Genomic DNA, 25,921 nt, shown 5'->3' with positions numbered 1-25,921 from the left:
TTTAGGGAGGTAATCGGCAGAAGGCGGTCTCTCAAGTACCCAGATCCACTACCATGGAGTGCTTTAAAGGTGGTCATCATTATCCTGAAGCGCACCCGGAGACCAACAGGCAGCCAGTGCAGCTCGCGGAGGACAGGTGTAACATGGGCGAACCGAGGTGCGCCCACTATCACTCGCGCGGCTGCATTTTGGACTAGCTGTAGTCGCCGGATGCACTTCAGGGGCAACCCCATGTAGAGCCCATTGCAGTATTCCAGTCTAGAGATCACAAGGGCTCGAGTGACTGTTGTGAGGGCCCCCCGATCTAGGTAGGGCCGCAACTGGCGGACCAGGCGAACCTGGGCAAATGCCCCCCTGGTCACAGCTGACAGCTGGTGATCAAAAGTCAGCTGTGGATCCAGGAGGACTCCTAAGTTGCGGACCCTATCTGAGGGGTATAGAATTTGACCCCCCAGCCTAAGCGTTGGTGTATTAGCCAAATTATTGGGGGGGAAACACAACAGCCACTCGGTCTTATCCGGGTTGAGCACCAGTTTGTTAGCACTCATCCAGTCCTTAACGGCCTCCAGACCCCGGTTCATCACGTCCACCGCTTCATTGAGTTGGCACGGGGCGGACAGATACAATTGTGTATCGTCCGCATATTGATGGTATTTTATCCCGTGCCTCCGAATGATCTCGCCCAGCGGTTTCATGTATATGTTAAATAGTAGGGGGGATAGGACCGAACCCTGAGGTACTCCACATGTTAGGGGCCTCAGGGACGATCTCTGCCCCCCCACTAACACCGACTGCGACCTGTCCGAGAGGTAGGAGGAGAACCACCGCAAAACAGTGCCTCCCACTCCCACCTCCCGCAGTCGTCGCAGAAGGATACCATGGTCGATGGTATCGAAAGCCGCTGAGAGGTCAAGGAGAACCAGGATGGACGCATAGCCTCCATCTCTGGCCCTCCAGAGATCATCGGTCAATGCGACCAAAGCGGTTTCTGTGCTGTAACCGGGTCTGAAGCCGGACTGGAAGGGGTCAAGATAGATAGCTTTTTGGGGAGCCTTTGACCCAGTTCTTATAAAGAATAAGGACAAAAAGAAGGTCATGCCTTCAGTCACCAAAAAATCTGATCGTAAGGGTTCCAACTTTAATAGAAAGCAGCACTTTCGGGCTTCAGATCAACCTTCCACATCAGGCTCCTACCAGAAGTCCTACTCCCAGAATGCTGGCAGGTCTCAGGACCGTCAGTCCTTTCGAGACAGAGGCTGCCAGCAGAACTACTCCAAGCGGCCCTTCTGTGGGGGGGGGGTCTGGTTCCAGACCGTTCCACTGGTATAAATGACTACCATCGGAGAGCTCCCATAGGAGGGTGTCTCTAACTGTTCAACGCCCAATGGGAGCACATCACATCAGACCAGTGGGTCCTGCAAATGATCCACATAGGTCTGACATTAAAATTCCTTTCCTCCCTGCCCCGCCACTTGGAGCCAACCACCAGGTTACAGCACCTCGGCGCCATCATAGACAAAGTTGCGTGCCAGGTCTCCCTGTCGTCCGACCGAATGATGAGCATCAGGTCGCTTGCGCAGCAAGTTAATCAGTTGTGGCACGTTCCAATTGTGCAGTTATCCCAACTGTTGGGCAAAATGATAGCCTGTCTGTCCATCGTGCCTTGGGCCAGGCTTCACTCTCATCAGCTGCAATGGCTTCTCCTGCCTCACCAGACAGCCAAACAGAGAAATTTGCAGGCGCTGATTCTGGTTCCCCCTCAGGTACGTCAGTCCCTCAGATGATAAATGACCTCCACCCTGATGAAGGGCTCCTTCTTCAGAGAACCAGATCATTTCACCATCATGGCGAATGCCAGCCTGTTCGGCTGAGGGGCTCACCTCCACAACCAGATGGTTCAAGGCAGGTGGTCACCATCTGAGTTGAAGCACAGCATCAACTGGCTAGAATTGAGAGCAGTGAGGTTGGCTCTGCGTCACTTCCAGAGCAGCATCCAGGGACATCACGTGATTATCTTTACAGACAATGTAGCAATCAAGGCACACATAAACCACCAGAGGGGCACCCGATCCAGGCCCCTGTTGGCGGAGGCCAAATCCTTGGGAAGGTGGGCAGAAAGACATGTGTGCTCACTTCAGGCGGAGCACATTTCCAGGGTGAGCAACATCCAGGCAGATTGGTTGAGCAGGGCCACAATCAACCATTCAGAGTGGCACCTGCATCTGGACATCTTCCATCAGCTGTCCCAGAGGTTTGGCCGCCCAGTAGTTGACCTGTTCATCACTCCGGAGAATATTCACCTCCCCAGGTTCTTCACAAGGTTCTACAGTCCACAAGCAGAAGGGGTCAATGCGTTACATTGCTCCTGGCTGCTGGGTCTTCTTTATGCATTTCCTCCACTTCCTCCCCTGGCCAGAGTAATTCGAAAGACACTGGAGGAGGGAGCAGAAGTCCTTCTCATGGCTCCCTTCTGGCCCAGGAGGACCTGGTTTGCCGACCTCATGAGCCTGTCCATCAATCCACCTTGGCAAATTCCCACGCACGAGGTGTCTCTCAGCCAGGGAGCTCTGCAATGCCCAGAGCCCCAGTGGCTGCAACTGGCTGTGTGGCACTGAGAGGGACTTCCTGAGCAGGAGCAGGCTTTCTGCCAAAGTCATCCACACCATTCAGGCATCCAGAATACCGGCCACGACCACACAACGCAACACCGACTGCGACTACGGTTCCCAGATGCTGGACTATTTGCAAGATGGACTTGAACCAGGGCCTGGCACCTAATACCCTCAGGCGCCAGGTGGCTGCCTTGTCCACTATTATTGTGCCTGACAGTCATTCCTCACTTGGAAACACCCCGTCATCCGTAGCTTTCTGCGGGGTGCCAGAAATCTTAGGCCGCCGGTCGTCCATAGGTTCCCATCGTGGGAACTCGAGGTGGTGTTACAGGCCCTTATTTCCATGCCCTTTGAACCTCTGCGCTCCACCAGCCTGAAACATCTGACCTTGACTTCCGGGGGAGGAGCCTGTCATCGTCGGGAGCTCAACGGAGCTCCCCTCAGAGTTCTGGTTTGTATATCTAAAAGATCTATAGATATCTCTCCTTTCGGGCAAGGAAGGAGCAGGGAGGAACTCAGTCGTTAGAATTCTCTTTGTTGTTCACAGCCTTTTGTTTTTCGCTGTGAACGGAGAAGAGGTTCAACATCAAAGCTGAGTTTTTTGTTTTTTTTACTCCAGCCAGATCTTCTCAGCTGTTTTTTTCAGCCCAAGGCAGGTCTTCCTCCCCCCTCAGGACAAATCTAAGCTATTTAAAATCGGTCTGAGCAGTGACCATTCCCGAAAACCTTTTTTGTTTATTATTATTTAAAATACCAGCTTCAATCTTACAAAAACTCCTTTGTTCAACTGTTTTTCAAAATGGCGATTTCATAGCCTTCGCAGCTGATATATTTAATCAGCCCTGTTTTCCTGAAGATTTCTCTTTACTAATTGCCAAAGTTTACTCAAAGTATTTTATTGTAAATCAAGGTGCGCAGAGACTTTGTTTGTTCGCTTTTGTTCTTTTATAATGGCTCCTAAGTCCAAACATCCTAAACGTCTTCTTAACAATACATCCCAAGTAATCGCTATAAAGCCACAGTCTTTGCCTTCTACAATGCTTCTGGATTGTGGTTTAGGTTGAATTGAGTTGGGAAGGGTGGCGCAGATGGGAGGGTAGTGAAGGTTTAATTAGAGGTTATTTTGAGCCAGAAAGTAAGTTGACTTTTATAGTAATTTTTATTTGAACATAATGTTTGGAAGAATATATTCAGGGAGCTTGAAGGAAGGTGGAGCAAATATGGGAGGTGTACGGATGATAATAAAATATATATATGGACACGGGTAGAGGCAGGATGAGAGGAGTTGGAACAGAAGTCGAGAGAAATATTTGGGGTGTTTAAGTTGCTTTATAGAGAAAGGGGTAAAAGGGATATATTAAAGGTTTGGATATTTAGATAAAGAGATAAGGTCCCTAGCTAGAGTAGAATTTTATTTGACTAACTCACTTGGTCTCGACATAGTTTGAAATCCTGCAAGTAATAAATTAATTGAGATTAGGAATGAGGCACATTGCTTAAGTGTTAATAATGATGGGAAGCTGAGCTTAAGGTAGAGAGTTTATTGATTTCTCTTTTTGGGGGGGGGTCTTTTTCCCCTTTCCCCTTTTTTTCTTTTTCTTTTTTCATTTATCATTTCTTTCTTTTTTTTTCTTCTTTTTATTTTTTTTATTTTTTTAGCTTCTAATCTATTTGGTTTCAATATACTCCAGACTTTGCTTGATAAAGAACGATGTCGGGAATGGGATCTGGGAAGTCGGAAGGAGGTCTGGGAGGGGGGTTCATGGGGGGGAGGGGGGGAGGGTGGAAATATAGATTCAATTCTTAAAACAATGAATGCACTTGGATACTGTTGCTTTTTTTTCCTTTCTTTTTCTTTCCTTTCCTTTTATTTTTTTTTCTTATAATTTTAGTGTTAATTACAAAACGAATAGACCAATGAATAGTAAAAATACACCGAAGTGAGGAGTAGAGGGAAAGAAGAGGGAGGAACTAAGAGGGAGTGAGAAGGAATGTAAGGAGGGTGAGATGGTGGGAAGGGGAGAAAGGAATGGTTGAGGGGGAGGGGAAGTAGAAGAGTGGATTGTTGGAGGGGAGAAATGAAAGTTGGAGGGGTAGAAGAAAGGGTGTATGAAGGATAGAAGTGTTATGAGTTGTGTTTATTGCTTTTTTTTAACTGCACAGTATTTAAGTGATTGTATAAAGAAAAATGAAAATGAAATAAAAGATGTTAATGAGGAAACATCTGACCTTTAAGACTGCCTTCTTAATTGCCATCACGTCTGTGCAACGAATCTCAGAGTTGGCTGCTCTGTCGGTTAGGGAGGACTTGTGTCTGATTCTCCCTGAGGGTGTTCTTCATCTGGATCCGACTTTTATTCCCAAAGTCAACTCCTGGTTTCACAGGAGGTCATTCTGCCAGACTTTTGCCCACATCCCAGACACCCGAGAGAAAGGAGGTGGCACATGCTTGATGTCCGACGTACTTTTCGCAAGTGCATCAAGCACACAGCTGCCTTTCGGTGTTCTGAGTCACTTTTTGTCTCTTTTCAGCCTGCTTCCCAAGGGCGTAAAGTCTCTTCATCCACCATTGGTCATTGGCTGTGGACATGCATCTCCCTCACTTAAGTCTTGCAGTCCAGACCAGTGACATGCCATATCACTGCACATTCTACATGGAGTGCAGCTACCACTGCGGCTTGGGCCTCTCTGGTGCTGATAGAGGAGATTTGCAGAGCTGCTACTTGGACTTCCTTGTCTCCATTTGTTCAGAACGATAAATTGGACAAATTTGTTTCTGCAGAGTGGGCCTTTGGGAGGTGAGTCCTATAGGGGATCCATAACAGCAGAGGGATCCTGGACTCTTCAGCTTCCCGCCCTAGTGACATTTAGCTTGGGTATGTCCCATGCTTGGACTCTCCAAGCAGCATACTGTAAAATGACCATTGGCTTACCTGAAGGGTCATTTTCAGTATGCTGCAAGGAGAGTCCAACCCCACCCTGGGGTCTTTCTCAGCTTTCAAAGACTATTTGAATGTGTTGTTTATGGACCGTCTTGTACTTCTTATCAACGTGCACAGTTCCATGCCTTCATTGAAAATCTGGCAAGTCAAGGCAACATCAGAGGAGTGCCTAAAGTTTCAATTCAGTCCTGGGCAGATTGGTTGAGTTTAACCCATGTTTGGACTCTCCTTGCAGCGTACTGAAAACGACCCTTCGGGTCTGCATTCTCTATTTTCCTATATTACATTTTCTAAAGTTAATAGGAGGTAATTTGCCATGTTGAGTCATGTCAGCTGTCAATCAAGGGATAAAACCATGGTTATGGAAGTTGTAATCCATTTGTACTTCAGTAGGACTCTTGTACAGTTGCTGATCATGGTGTTAAGTTTTTATTTATCTTTCCCTTTTCTGGTACAAAAGGTGTGATGGGGGAATATGAACCCAAAATAGAAGTTCAATTTCCTGAAATAGTTCCTGCTGCTAAAGGATCAACTGTGAAGCTAGAATGCTTTGCTCTTGGAAAGTAAGCATAAATATTTTATTTCTATAGAAAGAATTGGACATAGAATGTTCTTTTGCATATGTTGTACTTATTTGAACCAATTTCAAATGAAGTAATACTGAATTACAAACTGAGGAACTTTTTATAAATGGAATATTTATTATGTAATTATTTTAGATCATATAGTAAGAAATGAACATAGATTTTATACTGTGCATTCAGTATTAACTTTATATAACAGAATCTTGAAGCTAGTTTACGTGGATTAACTGAGATACCAAAAAGTTGCAATAATGAATACTAGTGGCCAACTTTATATTTTAGCAATATAAATTCAGAGAAATTTGCCAACAGCAGTAAAATTAGAATGAAGCTGTGCATATTAGGATTTTTGATAAATGAAAAATTAAGAAGTTCTCAATTTATTATTAGCAAAGTTGATTCTTGGGACAAGATTAATAGAAGGATGAGTAGCAGATCAATTATTCAGTGTCATCTCTGTTTAAGCATAACATGGCTTCTCAAGGAGCAACAGGTGATTCAAAAAATAGCACACTGCTAAGGACATATGGACTGATATGCTGATAAAAACATCTTGTAAACCAGGGGTGTCAAACTCAATTTTATTGGGGGCCGTATCCAGTTGTGTTTGATCTCAAGGGGCCAGGGTGGGCATGGCTAGCTTGACATCACTTGTATTGGGGGCACCTGTGGTGGCTGAGCACTCTGCCAGTGAAAACAAGCTCCTAAGCTTCATTTTCGGCTGCGACAGCCTCCTGCAACCCTCTGCCAGTGAAAACGGAGCTTGGAGGTGGAGCACACGGTCCTGGCAAGTTATGTTTCTGGCTGTGACGGCCTTCTGCAATGCTCTGCCAATGAAAACACTTGGGGGGGGTCACATATGGTCTTCCTGAGTGTTGCTTTTGCTGGCAGAAGAACCAGGGGCCAATCCTTTGCTTTTTCCAGGGTGGCCCCGTGGGCCAGATCTAAACACCCCATGGCCAAATCAGACCCCCGTGCCTTGAGTTTGACACCCCTGTTGTCTTGTTTTCTCTTCTTCCTTTCCTTCCTTACATCCATAATGTGGAAAGATTGATTTCAATTATAGTTTTATTCCATCTTTTTGAAGGTTTGAAGAAGTCTGTCTAAAAAAATTAAAATCACTCTTGGGCGGATTTAAACAATTAACTAACAACTCTCTTCCAAAAGCATACCAAACACTGCAAATTCCTTCTAATACGTAGATCATATTAATCTATTTTAGATTTTTTTAAAAAAATCAGATAATTATGTACAACATAATCTTTAAAATATTCAATTTCAATTTCATTGCTGTAGTCCAGTTCCTCGAATTAACTGGAGAAGAACTGATGGGACACAATTTCCAAGCAAAGTAATGTTGAGAAAATCCAATGGCATGATTGAAATCCCCAATTTCCAACAAGAAGATGCTGGTCTCTATGAGTGTATCACTGAAAATACTAGAGGGAAAAATGTTGCAAAGGGACGACTCACATATTATGGTAAGCATTAAAAAAAAAAACAGAGTTCTAAAAGTATTTAAGGAATATTCATTTGAGAGGTGCTACTATTCCCCATTTTCTCCAACTACAAAAAACCCTTTGAAGGAATTTCTGCTGAAAGAGTGTGCAGCCCAATGTTAGCCTGTGAAGTTCTGTGGTTAAAGTTGGGCTTGAACCTGATCTCTCAAGAACCTTCCCAAAACTCTAACTCTGCAATGACATATAAAAATAAATGTGTTATATCAGTGATATAAGTGTGTATGTGTTCGCTTTGAATACTGAAGATACTAATTCACTATTAGCTTTTGATACCTTTAATTTACCCTTTTTGCCCAAACACTTAGAAGTTAGAGACTTGTTGAGAATTTCTACACACACACACACACACACACACACATGAGGCAAAAAAGGTTCGCCATCACTGCCATATAGGAATAATAAAAAAATAAAATAAATGAAAAAACAAATCAAAATATTTGTTACTTCAATTGTCTACATGTTCGATGTATTTCTTGCTATTGCTTCTCCCAGCAAGCATTTCAACCCATATCGGCAGGTAGTTCTCAGTTTATGACCACAATTGTGTCCAAAATTTCTGTTCCTAAGCAAAACAGTTAAGTGACTTTTGCCCATTATGTGACTTTTCTTGCCACAATTGTTAAGTGATGCACTGCAGTTGTTAAGCTTGATTGTTAAGTGAATCTGGCTTCCCTGTTGACTTTGCTTGTGAAAAGGTTGTAAAAGTTGATCACATGACCCCAGGACACTGTAACCATCACAAATACATATCAGTTGCCAAGCGCCTGAATTTTGATCATGTGATCACAATGAGACTGCAACAGTTTGAAAAACGGTCAGAAATCACTTTTTTCAGTGCCGTTGTAACTCCCAATAATCACTAAACAGTTGTTCAACATATTCAGAATATTAAATTTTGTCTAGTGCTCCTCCAGCCTCTACATCTTAACTTCTTTTATGCAGCTATTAATTATCCTGTGTGTGTTAGACTTTGTTCATAAAAACAGAACTTAAAAGACCTATATTATGCTGCCACAAAATAATTAATTATCTGAAACATTAATTTTAGTTGCTTATTTTAATGCAAAAATAATACTTTCACAATTTCTCTACAAGGCTATTGTACATTATCTGCTTTTTCTAAAATATTTCTTTGCAAATTATATGGGCATAATGCAATTTTTCTTCCTATTTTCTTTATTTTTGCTTAATAAAATATGAAATAGGCACTCTACGAAAATCCTCTTGCACTTTAAAAATATGCACCCACTGGGTGCCAACAAGGTATATTGTTATTTTATTGGGGGGGGGGGGAGCTGAAGAACTAGCTAAATGTTAATTAGCAATATTTATGAAACATTACTCCCAAAATGTAATTTTCCTTGTGAAAATTGGAAGTTAAGGATTGTTTCACTTCCAGTTGGAAAGAAAATGCATAATGCAAGGAAGGCATAAGGGAATATTTTAATAATATTTTATTCTATAAGGCAGTATAGCAATGCAATGTGCCTTGTATTCTATAAATTAAAAAAAACAATTAATATAAATAAATTTAGCATATAAAACAGAAAAGCATTGCCAATCACAGCTGTTTTAAGTAAATAGCATAAGACTGTTCATCTGCTGCTTTAAAAATAAAACACAATACAACAAAAATTAATTACCAGCAATTTATCAACAACTTTGACAGTTAACTGTAACTGGGGATTCAGCTACATTATTGCCAGTCATATAGGACTTTCAAACTGATTATTTATTTTATTGGCCCTGAACTGTTGTTCGTGTCATGGGACCAATGTATTTCTCTTTTTTTTTCTTGTTTGGATTGCAAATATCATATATTGATGTTGTCTTCTACCCCAATTCAGTGCAAATATTTTCCTGGAAATCAACCCACCTTAATGTAAACCAAATTGTAAAATCTAAACTTGAAAAGCTTTCTTTCTTTCTTTCTTTCTTTCTTTCTTTCTTTCTTTCTTTCTTTCTTTCTTTCTTTCTTATTTTCATTCATTCATTCATTCATTCATTCATTCATTCATTCAGCCACCCATCTTATCAGATGGTAGGGCAACATTGATATGCACAATGTAATAAATGCCTAACTCACTTAGTCTCCCTTTTATTATACAAGATGTATCAGTTCAATTGACAATACAAAAGATATTGGAAATAATTGAAGGACTGATTCTACCCATCAGCTGGAAACATGGGCAAGAATTGGTGTATTATGGGTGTTTGTTGAATATTGATCTATTCAACAAAAACAGAAAAACAATACAGATTTTTTTTTATTAAAATCGTAGAGATTCATAATAAAACCTATGTTTTTGTAGGCTTTCATGATTTGGTACAAAACTGCCACTTTAGATGATGTTTTCTTTATTAAATGAACAAGCAACATCTTTATTTGGATTTTGATCTTCCAACCAAACTTTGAAAGCAAAATTTGCGATTTAATTTAAAAGTCTGTGTTCCATTGCTTCTCTACCCATATTTTAGAGAGAAAAAAAGTATACCACTTCTCTTTGTTAAGCAACCTTTCAGGCTATATTATTTTTCTCTATTCCAAAATGTTAATAGCCTATATCCATGTTTCTAAATATTCTTAACCACCACTATCTAGCTACACTGAAGAACTTACATTTCTTGTTTTTCTAGTCGGAGTTTTTGCTGACTGTAATATGTACCTAAATTTACACAATTCAGAAAACCCCAGAGGACATCTGGCTAGAATAATAGTTAAACGTGTTTCTTGAACTTTAGAAATAACATCTTTTAGCTAATGCAAGTTATTCTTCACACATAATATTATAAATAAGAATATCACCCAAAAAGATTTCACAACACTTTGACTTCTTTCCTTTGTGTTTGGTCCATGAATGTCTTTAGTAACTTTGGAAAGGAATGGAACAAGGATGTGTGTAATTCTTTTCATGGAACTTTATCCTGGTTCCTTAAGATTTAATATATTGGCTTTCTAGACAGGATGATCATGAATCTCCCCACGCTTGGTCCATCCTGGCCAAAAGAATTTGCATCTTCTTTGAGTTTTTCATGCCCCATATGATAGGAAAAGAGAATCAGGTTGTTCTAATGGTTAAACCTCCAGGCTAGAAACCTGGAGAACATGACTTTTATCCTGCCTTAAGCACAAAGCCCGTTGGAGACTCTGAAGAAGGGGCGCTGGGATTGTTGTCTGCACTTGGGAAAAGCAGTGGCAGTCAGGCAAAAATTATTCCCTTTTCCCCAAGGCCAAGGCTGCTAAAGCTTTCCCCTCAAAGTTTACAGCCCCATAAACTTGAGAGGTGGTAGGCTCATTCATTTATTAATTTCACCCACTTGCAGTTTACTCACAAGCATCCTCGCTGCCTTCAAGCTACCTGGCTAATTAAGCCAAAAATGCTCATGGCCTTAGGAAGCCTCAGTTTTCCCAAGCTTACAGAAGTGAACACTAAGATAAAGAGGGGGGTGTTTGTAGGAGAACAGGAGATAGTAAAACAGTAAGCAGGTGGGGAAGTGGGAGGAAGCCAGAAAAGGAGCACTCATACTGAGTTAACATCTCATCACAACTAGTGCAAGAACATTAGGAGGCAGGCAAAGGTTGCATGCCATTTTACAGACTGCCATTATGTTTGCTTGAAGGACCTGAGTATTAAAGATGTATTTATGTGGCTACATTGACTTGCATGGCCTAGGAGGGTAGAGTTAACCCAGAACAATAATCTGTGATTGGGCAAGGTATGTGCCACAATAAAGTATTGTGTACATAAGTACTATGCTATGGTGTGTCCAGTTCTTGGGAAATGAAGAACCCTCACTGGGACTTTGGGCCACGTCCTCTCTCTATATAGAGGAACAAAATTGGATACATAGGAAGAAAATTCTATAGCCAGATAACATATAACCAGGAACAGTCTTAGATTTCTGTCTATGTCACCTTGATCCAGATTAAGTCTGCTTTAAAAACAGGTCAAATCTGAAATGGAAGCTCACTTATCAGTCATATGTTATCAATGCCTGATAAGTAAGCCATCTCAGAGCTAGGGAGCTGTGTGGATGACCCCAAAGTCTCTTTGACACCATGTTTCTATTATTTCAGTGTCTATCATGATGCTTTTTCTTTGCTCTTATTTCTGCAGATATTGTGTGTGACTACCTTATGTGGGCAGTAGGTTTGTGGTTATAAAACTTTCAATACACTGTGGCAGATTCCATAGCTTTAGCAATTAGACATAAAAAACATGCAATAAATGAAATGTTTATTCCATTCCCTGCCAAAGTGATTTAAAGGTTAACTAAGTTTAGTAGATAGTAATTTCAAAGGCAGTAAATTATGTTGAACTTTCATTCAATCATGTGTCTATATTTATATCTACAGTACATTCTGTATCCATGCCTTCCTCCGCCTGGATGTTTGCATATTAGTTAAGCAAGACAGTGAAATTACTATGTTATGAGATGAACATTTAAAGAATATTTTTGAGTTGAATTTCTTGCGTTCACTTATTTTTGCTTTTTCCAGTTCCCAAACATGGTTTGTCTTTATTAATTCTCTTATTTTATATTTCCCCTTTTTATTATTTAAAGCCAAACCTCACTGGGTTCAATTGATAAAAGATGTTGAAGCTGCAGTGGAGGACAACATATACTGGGAGTGCAGAGCAAGTGGCAAACCTAAGCCTTCCTATAGGTGGCTGAGAAATGGAGAACTTCTAGCATTAGAGGTAATGTGTTTTTGTTTGTTGATCTTGTTTTGGAAAAAAAAATTGTGCACAGTTACATTGGATGCACATTAGTAGCTTCTTGAATTCACCCAAGTAAGGTAGTTTGTAATACTAGTCAGGTAGTCTTTGGGCAATTCAGTAGTTATTAAAAAAATCAGTGCCATAGCAATTTTTTTCTGCAGTTTTTTTTAAATTATGCATCTTCCTTTTGATGGAAGAGGGAAAAATCAGAAATTTTGAAGGAGGCTGAGAAACATGCATGTGAACGTCTTGTTTTTCATTATTTAATCTTCTCCGCAGTGTATTTTCAAATTGTTTGTCTTCCTGTGTTAAAGCATGAGAGAAGAAGACATCTTAAGGGAATTCTTCCATGGCTGTCTTTCAAAACAGGAAGCATGAGCAGTCGGGGAAGCTCCCATATATAACAGAATGCAAAAACACCAGCTGCTTCTTGCCGTGTTGCAACATTGTTCAGATGTAATATTGAGGCAAGCTGAAAAAGATCCCCAAAAAGCATTCTGAAGAAAGATTTGTGCATTCTGTAACATGTAAAAAACCCGTAACTTTTTTGCAGCGGAGGGAAAAAAATACTTGTTCAGCCTGCTTTAAATTAAATTGGTGAACTGGGCAGGGTGCTAATCAAACTGACCCCATTCAAATCTATCATTATATAATGTAGATATATTGATAGACAGCTTTAGTTTTAAAAAATAAATGGGAAAGAGGAAAGACAGAGAAGGCCATCTGTTAAGGCAACTTTTTGGCATCAGTCATGAACATCACAGTATTCCCAAGATAGCTGTTTAGGCAACTGTTTATGTGCTCATAAACACAGTGGCTCAGTGGCTAAGACACTGAGCTTGTCAATCAGAAAGGTCAGCAGTTTGAATCCCTAGTGCCACATAACAGAGTGAGTTCCCGTTACTTGTCCCAGGTCTGCCAACCTAGCAATTCAAAAGCATGTAAAAATGCAAGTAGAAAAATAGGAACCATCTTTGGTGCGAAGGTAACAGTGTTCCGTGCGTCTTCGGCATTTAGTCATGCCAACCACATGACCACAGAGACATCTTTTGACAGTGCTGGCTCTTTGGCTTTGAAACGGAAATGAGCACCACCCCTAGAGTTGGAAACAACTAGCACATATGTGTGTGGGTCACATTTACCTTATCTTGTGTGTTTGTGGTATATAGAACAATAGAGAGTTGTTTTAAAACTTTTCCAGAGTCATCAGAACTCCCTGTTTCTTCTGTGTTTATAAGTCTAAGATTAAAATCATATGTGATGATGCACATTTTAATTGTATTTTCCCTGTATTGGTAGCATGATAAAATAAACTTAATTTCTTTTACAACAAAAAGATGTTTGTATTTTGAAATGAAGTTGGGAAGTTATAAACAAAAGAAATGTCAGGGTGCCCACAAGTTGAAACAGTGCCTGTAAATCACTTCTACTATGATTAAGATTTAAAAACAATTTTTTTAGTCCACTAGCAATGCTGTTCTTTCAGAATAGCACAGGAACAAACAGAAGTATCCCTTTTCAAATCGTGATGAATGGATTTTTCCCACCTGTGAGATCTTGGGAAGAGAGGACCATAAAGCAAAAATAAATCAAGCAAAATGAAGCAGTGTTCTTTTTAGCTTATTTCCATGCGCTAGTAACAGTAATTTTAGGGTCATTAAGGTTATTAGATCCATTGTATAAAAAAAGTTACAACTCTTGATTTTAATGTCCATTGACATATTTGGTACAGCATTATATTTTCTTCTATCCTGTCTCCTGTATAGAGGCAGATAATCCAAAAATAAATCTCTTCAGTTTAGCAACCTCTGCACAATATGAATTTTGATAAATATGATACATCAAAACTAGTATCATTCTCCTGTCATTTTTCAGAAAAATATGTCGCTAGTATTTAAGGACATATTTTGCTCTTTTCCATAACTTCTGCTTTTATTCAAATAATTATGGAATGCAAGATTGTAAGTGACCTTTGACATTATATAGTCTAAACTCACTGGTCAGTACAACAAAGTAGTACTATAACTTATTCAACAAATGTTAATCTATCCTCTGTTTATATCTTGAGCAAAGGAGATCCAGGGAGATGCCGTTCCATTGTGGAATAGCTTTAACCAATAGGACATTTTAGTTAAAGTGCATTCAAAATCTATTTTTTGTAATTTAAACTCATTCTTTTTTTCTCTGCCTCCTGAAACTACTCTGAACAATTCTGCCCTGTCTTTTGTATGACAGCACTTCAAATGTTTGATAGCAGCATCATGTCTCTTTGCAATCTTCTTTTCTCCAGGCTAAAAACACACAATGATTACAGGTATTCCTTATAAGTTTGTCCTAACTGGCTATTTCCTGATTGCTGTTGTCTGGACATATTTCAGTTTGTTAGTGTCCTTCTAAAAATGCAGTGCCCAGAACAGAATGCAGTATTCTAGGTGTGGCTTGGTTTATGAGGAATAGAGAGGAATAGTGATTTCTTGACATTGTACTTCTGTTGAGGAAGGCTAGGATTGCATGTGCTCTTTTTGCAGCTTTGTCACACTCATGGATCAATTTGTGAGGCACACAAATACTTTTGGTGTGGATTACTGCCCAATATAATACTTCATCCTTTAGTCATCCTTTAATTTTTTCTGTTCAAATATGGTTTACATTGAAATTCATCTTACTAGCTCCTGTCCATTATTACAGTTTTTCATTGTATTCCTGAGTCTTGATACTATCTTCTGATACTTGCTATCCCATTATTTTTGTAATACACTTTGCTTCTGGGTTCAATTCAAGGTATTGGTTATTACCTTTAAAGACCTTCACAGCATGGGATCAGGTTATCTGAGGAACCATCACATCCAATTGGATTAACTTCCCCACTCACTCCATGAGCAGAAGCTTTCTATAGACCCCATCAGCCAAGGAATTCCTAGTAGGGTCTAGGAAAAGAACCTTCTCTGCTGTGGCCCCTTGCCCTCTAAACCTCTTCCCACCAGAAGTGAGATTTCCCTCTACTTTTCTGGCTTTCCAAAAGGGTCTTAAAAACTAGCTCTGCTGGTTGGCTTGGTGCCCTGGTGGGGATGTCCTCTGCTGGTTGGTTAAGTGAGAGAGAGACAAAACCCTACCCCTATACCCATGATGGTGAAACTGTGGCATGTGTGCAAGTAGAACCATTTGTCCGGGCATGCGAGGTGTTGCCCTGTCAGTGAACATCAGCCTTCTTCTTGGCTGAAGTCAACTGACAGGGCAGTTGACTTCTTTTGAGGCCATTTTTCACCCTCCGGAGCCTTCAGGAGCTTCCCTAAAGCCTCCGTAGCTCGAAAAACTGGCCCTATGGGCAAACCAGAAGTTCTGAAGGCCCCTGAAGGCTCTGGAGGATGAAAAATGGCCCTATGGCAAACCGGAAGTCACTTCCGGTGTTTTTAGTTTAACTTGGTCTAGGATGGTTGCAGCCTCCCCATTGAAACTATGGTTGAATCTGTCCAGGATTGTGAGATTAAATATTTTTCATCCTGTCTTTTGACTGCTAGTTGCTGTTAATAGATGCGCTCTGCTGGTCTTCTTCCTCACCACGCTATCAAAAAATTGAGTTGATTGGCATCATTTTTCATAAATCTATGCAGCCAATTGCATTCTATTCTAAATGTTCACAAGCTCATTGCTTAATAATCTATCCAGGATTTTGTTTGCAATTTACATCAAACTAGGTCCATCCCACACCCCTTTGCAAAAATAGGAACAACATTTGCCCTGCTCTAGTCCTCTGGCACTATACCCATTGTCTTCTGAAAAATGTTCAGCGTCCATGATTTCTGAATATCATACAAAAGTCTATGATATGGTAGCTACAAGCTCCTTTTAGACTCTTAGATTTTATAGTTGATTGCATGAATTCCTTGTTTTCTAACCGAACTTATACAGCTTGTCTTTTTTATTTTTCTCCAGCAGCATCTGTCAACATTCCTTTACACATTGACCATTATGTGACCTGCTGCATGGCTGTTAATTCTAATGTTCTTATTCAGTATTTGTCTGAACTTGATGGATTGGTTTCCTGTGACCTTCTATGTGTAATTTTTATCTCTGGTAACTGATATCCAGACCTGATCAGGTTATTTCCTTTTTGCCTTTCTATGTATGTTTACATATTTCTTAGGTTCAAATTCCTTTAGTTGACTTCTCCCACTATATTATTTCTCATATGTAACATTTACTTACACTGGATTGCCACTCCCTTTGTTTTTCAGTTGTTCTGCTTAGTTCCATTTCTGTTCATGAACTCTATGTACTTTAAGCTTATAATAGATTCTTCAGGGAAGAAGACTGAAGCAAAACAGTTCTGCCCCCACTTCAATATTTTCTCTTAGAAGTAGACCCATCCCTCATTTTTTCCAGGCCCCCCTTTTACTACAGAGTAAAGTCCGGACACTTTTTGTGACAATTTTCTTCTTTTGTTTTATCTTCCTTTGTTAGTTTAAATTCCTTTTGTGCTTCTAGGTGTTCGCTAATTCATTGCTTGATTATCTTTTCCAGAATCTTCCTTGATATTGAGGTCAGGCTGATAGGTCTATAGTTTCCTGGATCTATTTTTTTTTCTTTTTTGAAGATGGGAACCACATCAGCTCTTTTCCAGTCCTCTGGCAGTTCCCCAGTGCTCCAGGATCTCTGGAAGATATAGTTCAGTGGTTCTGAGATCTCGTCTGCCAGTTCCTTCAGAACCCTCGGATGTAATGCATCTGATCCTGGTGATTTGAACTTGTCTAGGGTAGACAGGTGCTCACTTACCATTTTCTTCCCGATTTCAACTTGTGTTCCTAATATGATTTTTGTGGTGCTGTTTTTGGTAGGTTGGACTGTTTTTTCCCTTTGTGTAAAGACAGATACAAAAAAATTAGTTAAATAGTCCTGCTTTCTCCCTGTTTCTTGTCACATTCTTGCCATTTTCTCCCAGCAATGGACCAATTGTTTTTTCTTGTTTTTAACATGTTGAAAGAAGCTTTTTTTGTTATTTTTTTACTTTTGAGGCAATCCTTTCTTCATTGTGAGCCTTAGCTTTCCTTACTTCATCTTTACAGGCTCAGGATTTGTTTCTGATATTCTGCCTTAGTTATGTCCCCCTCTTTCCACTTTTTATGTTTATTCTTTTTGTCTTTCAATTTGTCATAGAGTTCTATATGCTTATAATTCTTCATTAGAGGATTCAGCTTTCAGAGTACACATCAATGCCAAAAACCACTTTAAATACTAAGTCTGGTACTAGCTTTATCTCCATTTGGAAACAATTTATAAACTATATTTCTTCACATACCCTTCTGCTATGTAACTTTAAAACTTCTGATTTTGATTGTTGGTCATAAAGTTAAGTATGGTTGCTATAGTAAAGGTAAATGAGTCCCTGCGGATTTTATTCTGCTAGTCATTGCCAACTATGTGGGTCATGGTGCTCATCTCCATTTCAAGGGCCATTGAGACAGTACTGTCTGAAGACATTTCTTCAGTCAAGTGGCTAGCATAATATCATGCTGGATTGTTACCATCCTACCAAAGTTGTACCTGTTTAGCTACTCGTATTTATCTAGCAGCTTTTGAACTGCTAGATTGGCAGGAGCTAGGGAGAGTATTTGGAGCTCACCCGGTCATACCGCACTTGGCATTCTAATCTTATCTTAATCTCTGAGCCATTGTTCCACCACCATCATTGCTATAGATGAGTTACAAATTCTTATTCATTTAGTTCTTTGTCATCAACTTCTTTCTTTGATTCTCTTATTAGTTTTTAGAGAGCTAAACTGTTGTATCTATGTTTTTTTCAGTCTAATATTATACTTATCATTTTTAAGTACTGGTTTTTGAGAAATTTCCAATCCATCTATTCTACCTTTGACCTGAAAATTTCTGTCCATGAGATCTGTGTACTTCTGTAAGCTAATTATAAAATGTTATTCTGAAATCTGTACATGTAGCTGTTTCATTTCTTGTAATATCTTGTAGTCAAATGTGATTTTTACTTTTTCCCCAAAAATTTTTTTATTGTTTTACTTCTTTCATCAGATGCTAACAATAGATCAGGATCAAGTCTGGAATAGTGAATGATCTTTTCTCTTCTACAATTTAAGAATAAAACAGCAAGACTGTAACAAGAGTCTTTAGATTTAGCCCAACAGATATTTAGAGGAGCCCAAAAAGATAGCATAGAGCTAGCCTCTGTTGTTAAAACCTCCCTCTAAAGCCACTTTTTAATTTTTTACTATCTCTCTTACTCTTTTTTATTCCATTTTATTTAATTTTATTCTGTTGGAGATCTATATTTTTCCTGTTTTTACTGGATACTGGTATTTTTATCATCTCCACCATGGGGAAAAGAAAGAAGAGAAATTGCTTTTCTGTTCCCCGCTCATGCGGCTCACAGGCTCACGATGCCCTTGGCTCTATGGTTGTGGGTTACAGAGTGTACAACCATAGAATGTACTCCCAGAGCGGCATCCATCATCCGTTGCAGCTTCCAAAGCACGGAGGTAGGATACCATTCTGGGAGAATGCTCTATGGTTGTACACTACCATAGAGCATACTCCCAGAGCGGCATCCATTCTCCGTGCTTTGAAAGCTGAAAAAAAAACAAGCGGAGGGTGGCGCCAGCAGCGCAGATGCCCTGGCTCTGCAGGTACTGTAGAGTTAGCTAAGGGCATCATGAGCTTGCAAGTCATGCAAGCAGGGAGTGGAAAAGCCACTAGCGCAACCTTCTCTCCAGCCATGCAGAGTCCCATTCATTCACCTAGGGGCATTCTGAAGGCGCCGAGCCATGGGAGGTGGAGGGCAGCGAACAGGCGCTCGTGTTGCTTGGTGACTTCCGGGTACCGCTAGGTCGGGGGAAAGGGAGGTTGCTGGGTGGCTGCTTGCGAGCGTGCTCACCTCATGGCTGCCGTGTTGCTGCTGCAACAGCACAACACAGCCATTCAACCCTGAGGCTGTGACTGGCTTTTCGGGAGCCTGGTTGTAAGGGAGCAGCCGCCAGGCAACCCCCCCTTCAGCTGGGCACAGCACCGCTGACCGACCTAGCGGTACCCTGAAAGCAACAAGCAACGCAAGCGCCTTTGCCCCCACCTCATTCTCGCGGCTTGGCACCTTCGGGATACCGCTAGTGCTCTGCCTGGTTGGAAGGGGGGATTGTCCAGGAAGCTTATTTTCAGGGGGGGGGTAATATTTTTGCCCACCCGAAATATGTGGCAAGGCTTTAATTTCAGGACAGGTCATATTTTCGGGAAAACACGGTAGAGGAAAACGGAGATCCAAAAGTACAGATAGTCTCTCCCTTAGTCATCTTCTACAAATGTGAAAGGCAGTTAATTCATTTGCAGGTTGAAAAGCTCCCATCCAGGAGAGATTTTTAAATGAATCCTTCTATCATTCAAACATTTTATTCTTGGCAGCATGTTGTTCAGAGTGCAGCCTTCTTTGAGAGTGTTTGAGAATTTTCTACTACCTGTGTTTAACACAAAAGAGAGTTAATAATAACTGATCTTGGCAATAAGAGTGCTTTACTTTACAGTTTAATTGTAGCAACAGAAAAGTAGGTAACTCCAAGGATGTTCTATCACTACTGTCCTTGAGAAGAGATAACAAAGTAATCTGTACCATAGAAGGTCAGTTTTCTGAAGAACATTATGGACAAAACTGATTAACTCTTTGAGTACCTTGCCAGATACTGAACAAGTCAGTATTCTAAAAAAGCTAGACCAGCGGTGTCAAACTTGCATCGTCACGGCAACGTCACGTGACATATCATGACTTTTTCCCTCTTCGCCAAACTGGGTGTGGATGTGGCCAGTGTGTAATGCATCTGGCCCTCAGGCCACGAGTTTGATAGCCCTGAGCTACATGATCTGAAGAGAATTATTAGCAACAACATGTAAAGTTGCTAGATCTTTAATAGAGTTGGTCACTCCAACTGTCCAAGAAAGTATAACCTATTTTGAGAATCTGGTTATTCATCCCCTATTTTAACATGGAATATAAATATGGAAAAGAGATCAAAGAGTCTTTGGGAGTGTTTTCTACCTTACTCTCTACTCCTTGATAAAACACCACAGCATGCAGAAAATGTACGTGATAGAATTGAAATAGAAACTGTCAGATAAAAGGAAGTAAGCTGCAGCCCAAATCTTGGTGAGTTACTAATTGAGGAGGCCTTTGGAATAGGAACCATTATAAAGACATCACCCTCAGCTCAACACTTATTTTGGATGTAGATACTATTCTGAATTGTCAACCTGAAAAAGTATCCAACCAAGTTGCTGCTCACCTCAAAACCCACTGGAGCGTATGGAACTTTAAGACAGTGATGAAGGTAAACACATTTCAAACCTACATGGGTGGTTTTTTTTTAACCCCTGGAGGAATTTTGGATAACTTCACTCTAGTTGAAAATTGAAAAATTGTTTTTTAACCCAAAATTCCTGTACCTTTTCAATCACCCCAGTAACATTAAGTACTGACTTGGAATATCACTGGCTGGAAGAACACAGTAACAGATTAGAATATAATGGAGTTCTTCTCTAACTTTGACTTCATAGTAGTCGAAGAGGCATGGATGACTACAGATGTGAAAACAATTCATTTACTAGGCTTTAAAGCCTGGACTATTCCTGAAAAGAAATATAAGAAAAAAGGGTTTATTTATCTAAATGCTGATTCCTTCTATTTAGCATATACACATTTTATTACTATATTTTCTTTTATCTACCTTATCCTGGATTTATATCATGTATTTTATTTTTATTTATTTTATTGATATGGTCATAAAACTAATTAATTATTTTAAAAAACATATGCTTAGTAATTGATTGTTGTTATGTATTTTATTGCTAAACATTGTATAATCTCACTCAAGAAGACACCCTCTAAATATTTTATATGACTTGGTAGTCTATAACATACTACCACAATAGGGGTTTTTTGGTTGTATTTTTTTACTTTCATTTACTTTTGCCTGAACACTTTTGACTGAATTTATTACGTGGTAACAAAGCAGCAAATAAATTATCTCAGATCTGTTCACTCAGTGGATAATATTTATACTGTTCAGTGCAAGAAAAAAGAAAGATAAGTAACAGAAAGAAAAATAAACATTTTGATGTGTTCTTTGTTATTTTCATCATTTGGGAAGAAGTGGGACGAATGTAAATATTTAAAAGGACTGAAATGGGCCCTTTTGGCCAGACTGAACATCAGAGACCAGAATACAAATATTGTGACTCCAGCTACAAAGAATAGAAAGTACACCAAGTGTCTGATTTTCGAGAAAACTGGCTTGATTTAGAAGGATGATTCAGTCAAATCTTCTTTTGATTACACTATTTTTCGGGGTAGAAGACACACCAGAGTATAAGACGTACCAAGGTTTTGAAGAGGCAAATTAAAAAAAAAGTTTTTGCACTCTGCAAACCTTCCCAAAACAGCCCATTTTTTTTTCAAAAAAAGGGGGGACATGAATAGCCCTTAGGAGGCTTGTAGAGTGCTCCGGGGGGGGCAAAAACGAGCAAAAAATGGACCGTTTTTTTTTTTAAACGGGCCCCTTTTTTGTTAAAAAAGGGGGGACATGGATAGCACTCTATAAGCTTTAGGAAGCTTATAGAGTGCTCTGGAGGGGAGTAAAATTGAGCAAAAAAACAGTCCATTTTTTGCTCATTTCTGTCCTTCCCAGCCCCAAGAAGCTCTCTGAAAGTTTCCTACAAGCTATGCATGGCCATTTTGAAGGGGACGGGGTTTCGGGAGGCAAAAAAATGCTGTATTCAATGTATAAGACACACAGCCTCTTTTCTGAGAGGAAAAAGGTGCGTCTTATACTCTGAAAAATACGGTAAATCTTCATCTTAAGCTTTACACATCTGTAGTATATATACTGTACTGATTAAAGGCAACCCAAGTCAAAATATTGGTTAAAGCTAATTCGAGCAGAGGAACCTACCTCCCCCAAATATCACATACTGTAGTCCCCATATATCCTATGCATTCTTCTCAAGTACTGTATCTCTTCCCACTCTACCCATTTTCAGAGCACTGATCCCATTCCCTAGACTACACCTCTCTTCTTTCTGACCAGTAATTGCCTAGAGAAATTAACTTTTCCAAAGTTTATTCTTGACATGTATTTTACAAAAAATGTTATCTATATAAAGGTTATTTTAAACCACATGGGATGAGGAAACTAATTGAAGAGACAGTTCGTGTTTGCAAAGGGTAAACGTCTCCTAAGGTTCTCTCTGCCCCACCTTGTCAGACTTAAAAACAATGTCATTTAATATCAATATAAAAATAAAGCCTCATTACTTCTAGATAGAAAATGAAGTCTAAGCGGGGCTGTTGACGTCTTGATTGAGGTCCAGCCCCGCTTAGACTGGGTGCATGTTGTGTTTCTTTTTAATCTGCTGTGTTTTATTTGTTTTTAATCTTTTCTTAATATTTCTGTTTCTGTAAGCCGCCCGGAGTCCTCCGGGATTGGGCGGCCTATAAATTTAATAAATAGAATAGAATAGAATTAAAATGTATTTGTGATGTCTGAAGGAAATGTTATTCATTGATTGATTGATTCATTCATTCATTTATGTAGATTTAAAAAGTACAATGACATTAAAATTAAAAAATATTCAGCCAAAATAGATGATCGCTTCTTGCCTTAAATAATTTGGGCCTAAATAAGTTTAAATATTCCCTTTGGGAGGATCAGTCTGCCTGCGTTTAAAGACCAGGAATAGAGTATCTTTTTACCTTTATGCTTTTGAAGACTGTTCAGTTATGTTCAACTAACAGAGAAGGCCTTTTCCCTGGTGGTCCCAGAAATAAAAAAAATGAATTGCCATCAAAGACAGCTTTTTAAAAAGCCCTACAGATGTGTTGTAAGCATTCCAATGAATAGAATGCTTTGTTGTACTGGATTGAAGTATTACTGAATTTTTATAGATAATTAAATAAGAGCATTCTGTATGTGAACTATCTTTTGCAAGTCTATCCAGTAGCATTAATTCTTCAGCATCATATAACATACTGGCTTTTTCTGTGTACTCTATAACACTCTTCCTGCTCCCTGAAAAAGTTCTTGCTAATCTCAGATCACTTCCTTTTTTCCTTTCTTCCAAAACATGCATGTGGAAGGCACAGGCTATTTTATTCTCTTTGTGGTAGGATGTACTCCACAAGCTGCTAGAGTTTACCTGTCTGTTTAATGTACATCTTATAAATAAATCTTCTTTCGGTTAAAGTTGTCAAACATGCTTCACTATCAATGATCACATCGATTCTATGTTCTTAGGAATGTTCAGATACAAAGCAGATACTTCAACATCAACCAATCACAATTTTAGCCCCAAAGAAATTGTGTATTAGGTAGAAAGCTTGACAAGTATTTGTCAATGTGAATATATATGAGTATATAAGTATATATGAAAGACTACAGAGAACAGAAAAGATTCAAATATATAAGTCGAGCAAGAATTAGACTTCAAAATGAGTTGTCATTTTCAAAGGGAGAAAAACCCCTACTTTTTTTCCTCCATGTAAAAACATTTTGCAGTAGACAAGCTTTGTAAGCCCCAAAATTAAAGTAAGTTGATCCCAGGATTGTTAGGAATAGACCTCACTGACAAGCAAATCCAACTCAATCCTTTCAGAATTTGAAAGAGGATTTTCAAAGCTGATGTTTCAGTCCAATGCTTATATCTACTGCAAAGCTCTCTAAAGCTTTATCTCTCATAAAAACCATTATTAGCATATCACTCACTTTGGTCAATGCATAGAAATTCCAGAGTTGCCTTAAACATCAGTTAAGCTATGTATGAATTCTTCAAATGAAGTTTAATGAAGGCATAAGATACTGCTGTACAGCCAAAACCTCCTTGCTTGTCTGTTTCTTCAGTCATGTAAATATATTCCTTTTTAATGTTTTGCTTTTACTATCCAGGGAAGAATACAAATTGAAAATGGAGCTTTGACTATAACAAACTTAAACTTGACAGATTCTGGCATGTATCAGTGTATAGCAGAGAACAAACATGGTACAATATATTCCAGTGCCAATCTCCGAGTTGTAGGTAAGTCACAACTTTGCTTTCTGTGTTGTTGTTATTCACCAGATATTTTTCCTCCTGCTGCAGTAGCTGTCATGTTTTCCTACGCCATCTTGAAAATTTAGCAAAAATGCTTTCACAGCACTCAATTTATCAGCATTTCTGTGTAATTTTCTCAACAGTATCTGAGGGATGTGGTGGAGGATAAAGAAGCTCACTATATTTTATAGCTCAATCATTCACTGATTTAAAACAAGGACACCAAGATAAATTATTAATGATGGGAAGAAGAGACACAAAGCTTGGATACCAGCCCAGTGATTAAAACTAATCACACAATTGAGAAGCAACATTGGCTCAGCATATTACTGACCTTCTGCATTGTAGCTTTGGTATACTTGAGAATGCAGTGTCATTTGAAAATGACTGATAAGTTTCTCTGACTTTTTTATTGATAATATGAGTGTAAGGATCCATTCTTAGTTATGAAGGTGATATAGATAGTTCCCTACTTACAACACTTTATGACTGTGGGAAGTTACAGCAGCACTGATAAAAGTGACCTATGACCATTTATCACCATTGCAGTAGTCCTGTGGTCACGTGATTAAAATTTGGGCAGTTAGCAACTGATTCACATTTATGATGGTTACAGTGTTCCAGAATTATGTGACCTCCTTTTGCGAACTTCTGACAAGCAAAGTCAATGGGGAAATCAGATTCACTTAACAACCACGTTACTAAGAACTTCAGTGATTCATTTAACAACTTTGGCAAGAAAGATTGTAAACTGGGGCAAAACTCACTTAACAACTATCTCTCAGCAACAGAAATGTTGGGTTCCATTGTGGCCCTAAGTCAATAACTAACCTAATTTGCTTTTAGAAGAAATGTCAAGGTTTTATCCTCATGCACAGATAAATTGGCAGAGGTTTTGCTATGTTCAAACGGTAACCAACTATGCATCTTAGTAACCAGTTTTGACATTTTTATATTGTTTCTTAAATCTGTTTAGGAGATTAAAAATGCATGAATGGTGCATTTGTCCCTCTCACTTACATAGTACCAAAGAGACCAATATGACTCCTTAATTCAAAGGATACATATTGTGTATCCTTTGAGTTAAGGAGTCATAGTGGTCTCTTTGGTACTGTGTAAGTGAGAGGGACAAATGCACCATTCATGCATTTTTATTTCTTTCCATTCCTTGGTGAATTGCCTTGATCTGCTCCCATATACATAACTGCTTATGTGATCAGCAGAATCGGGCATATACGATAATAGTGAAATAATAGTGTTAAGGTAGTTGAAAGGATATAAGTGCAAATCTGAACAAAGCTATTAATTAGACCATTGATTGTGCAGTTATCAGTTTTGATGCCCAAATTAATGTCTGACAATTTAACTCATAATATAATTTATACAGATCATTTAAATCTAGATTGGTCAGTGAAACTGATTTTTGAATGAAATTAAGGAGTAATCTGTCTT

General features: G+C 39.3%; 1 protein-coding gene across 1 annotated transcript in view; it reads left to right on the top strand.

Annotated features, from left to right (window-relative positions):
- Positions 1-25,921, top strand: part of LOC106539210 (contactin-3) — a 189,133-nt gene that overhangs the window by 105,766 nt on the left and 57,446 nt on the right. The window contains exons 5-8 of the mRNA XM_087708890.1: positions 6,015-6,117; positions 7,435-7,619; positions 12,225-12,361; positions 24,325-24,454. Coding sequence (XP_087565016.1) covers positions 6,015-6,117; positions 7,435-7,619; positions 12,225-12,361; positions 24,325-24,454 — 555 coding nt within the window. The remainder of the gene's footprint in view (positions 1-6,014; positions 6,118-7,434; positions 7,620-12,224; positions 12,362-24,324; positions 24,455-25,921) is intronic.

Source organism: Thamnophis sirtalis, unplaced genomic scaffold (assembly GCF_051295495.1).
Source record: "Thamnophis sirtalis isolate CommonGarterSnake01/CBP01778 unplaced genomic scaffold, rThaSir2_p1.2 scaffold_3, whole genome shotgun sequence".
Classification (NCBI taxonomy): domain Eukaryota; kingdom Metazoa; phylum Chordata; class Lepidosauria; order Squamata; family Natricidae; genus Thamnophis; species Thamnophis sirtalis.
This window is presented reverse-complemented; position numbering and strand designations above follow the sequence as displayed.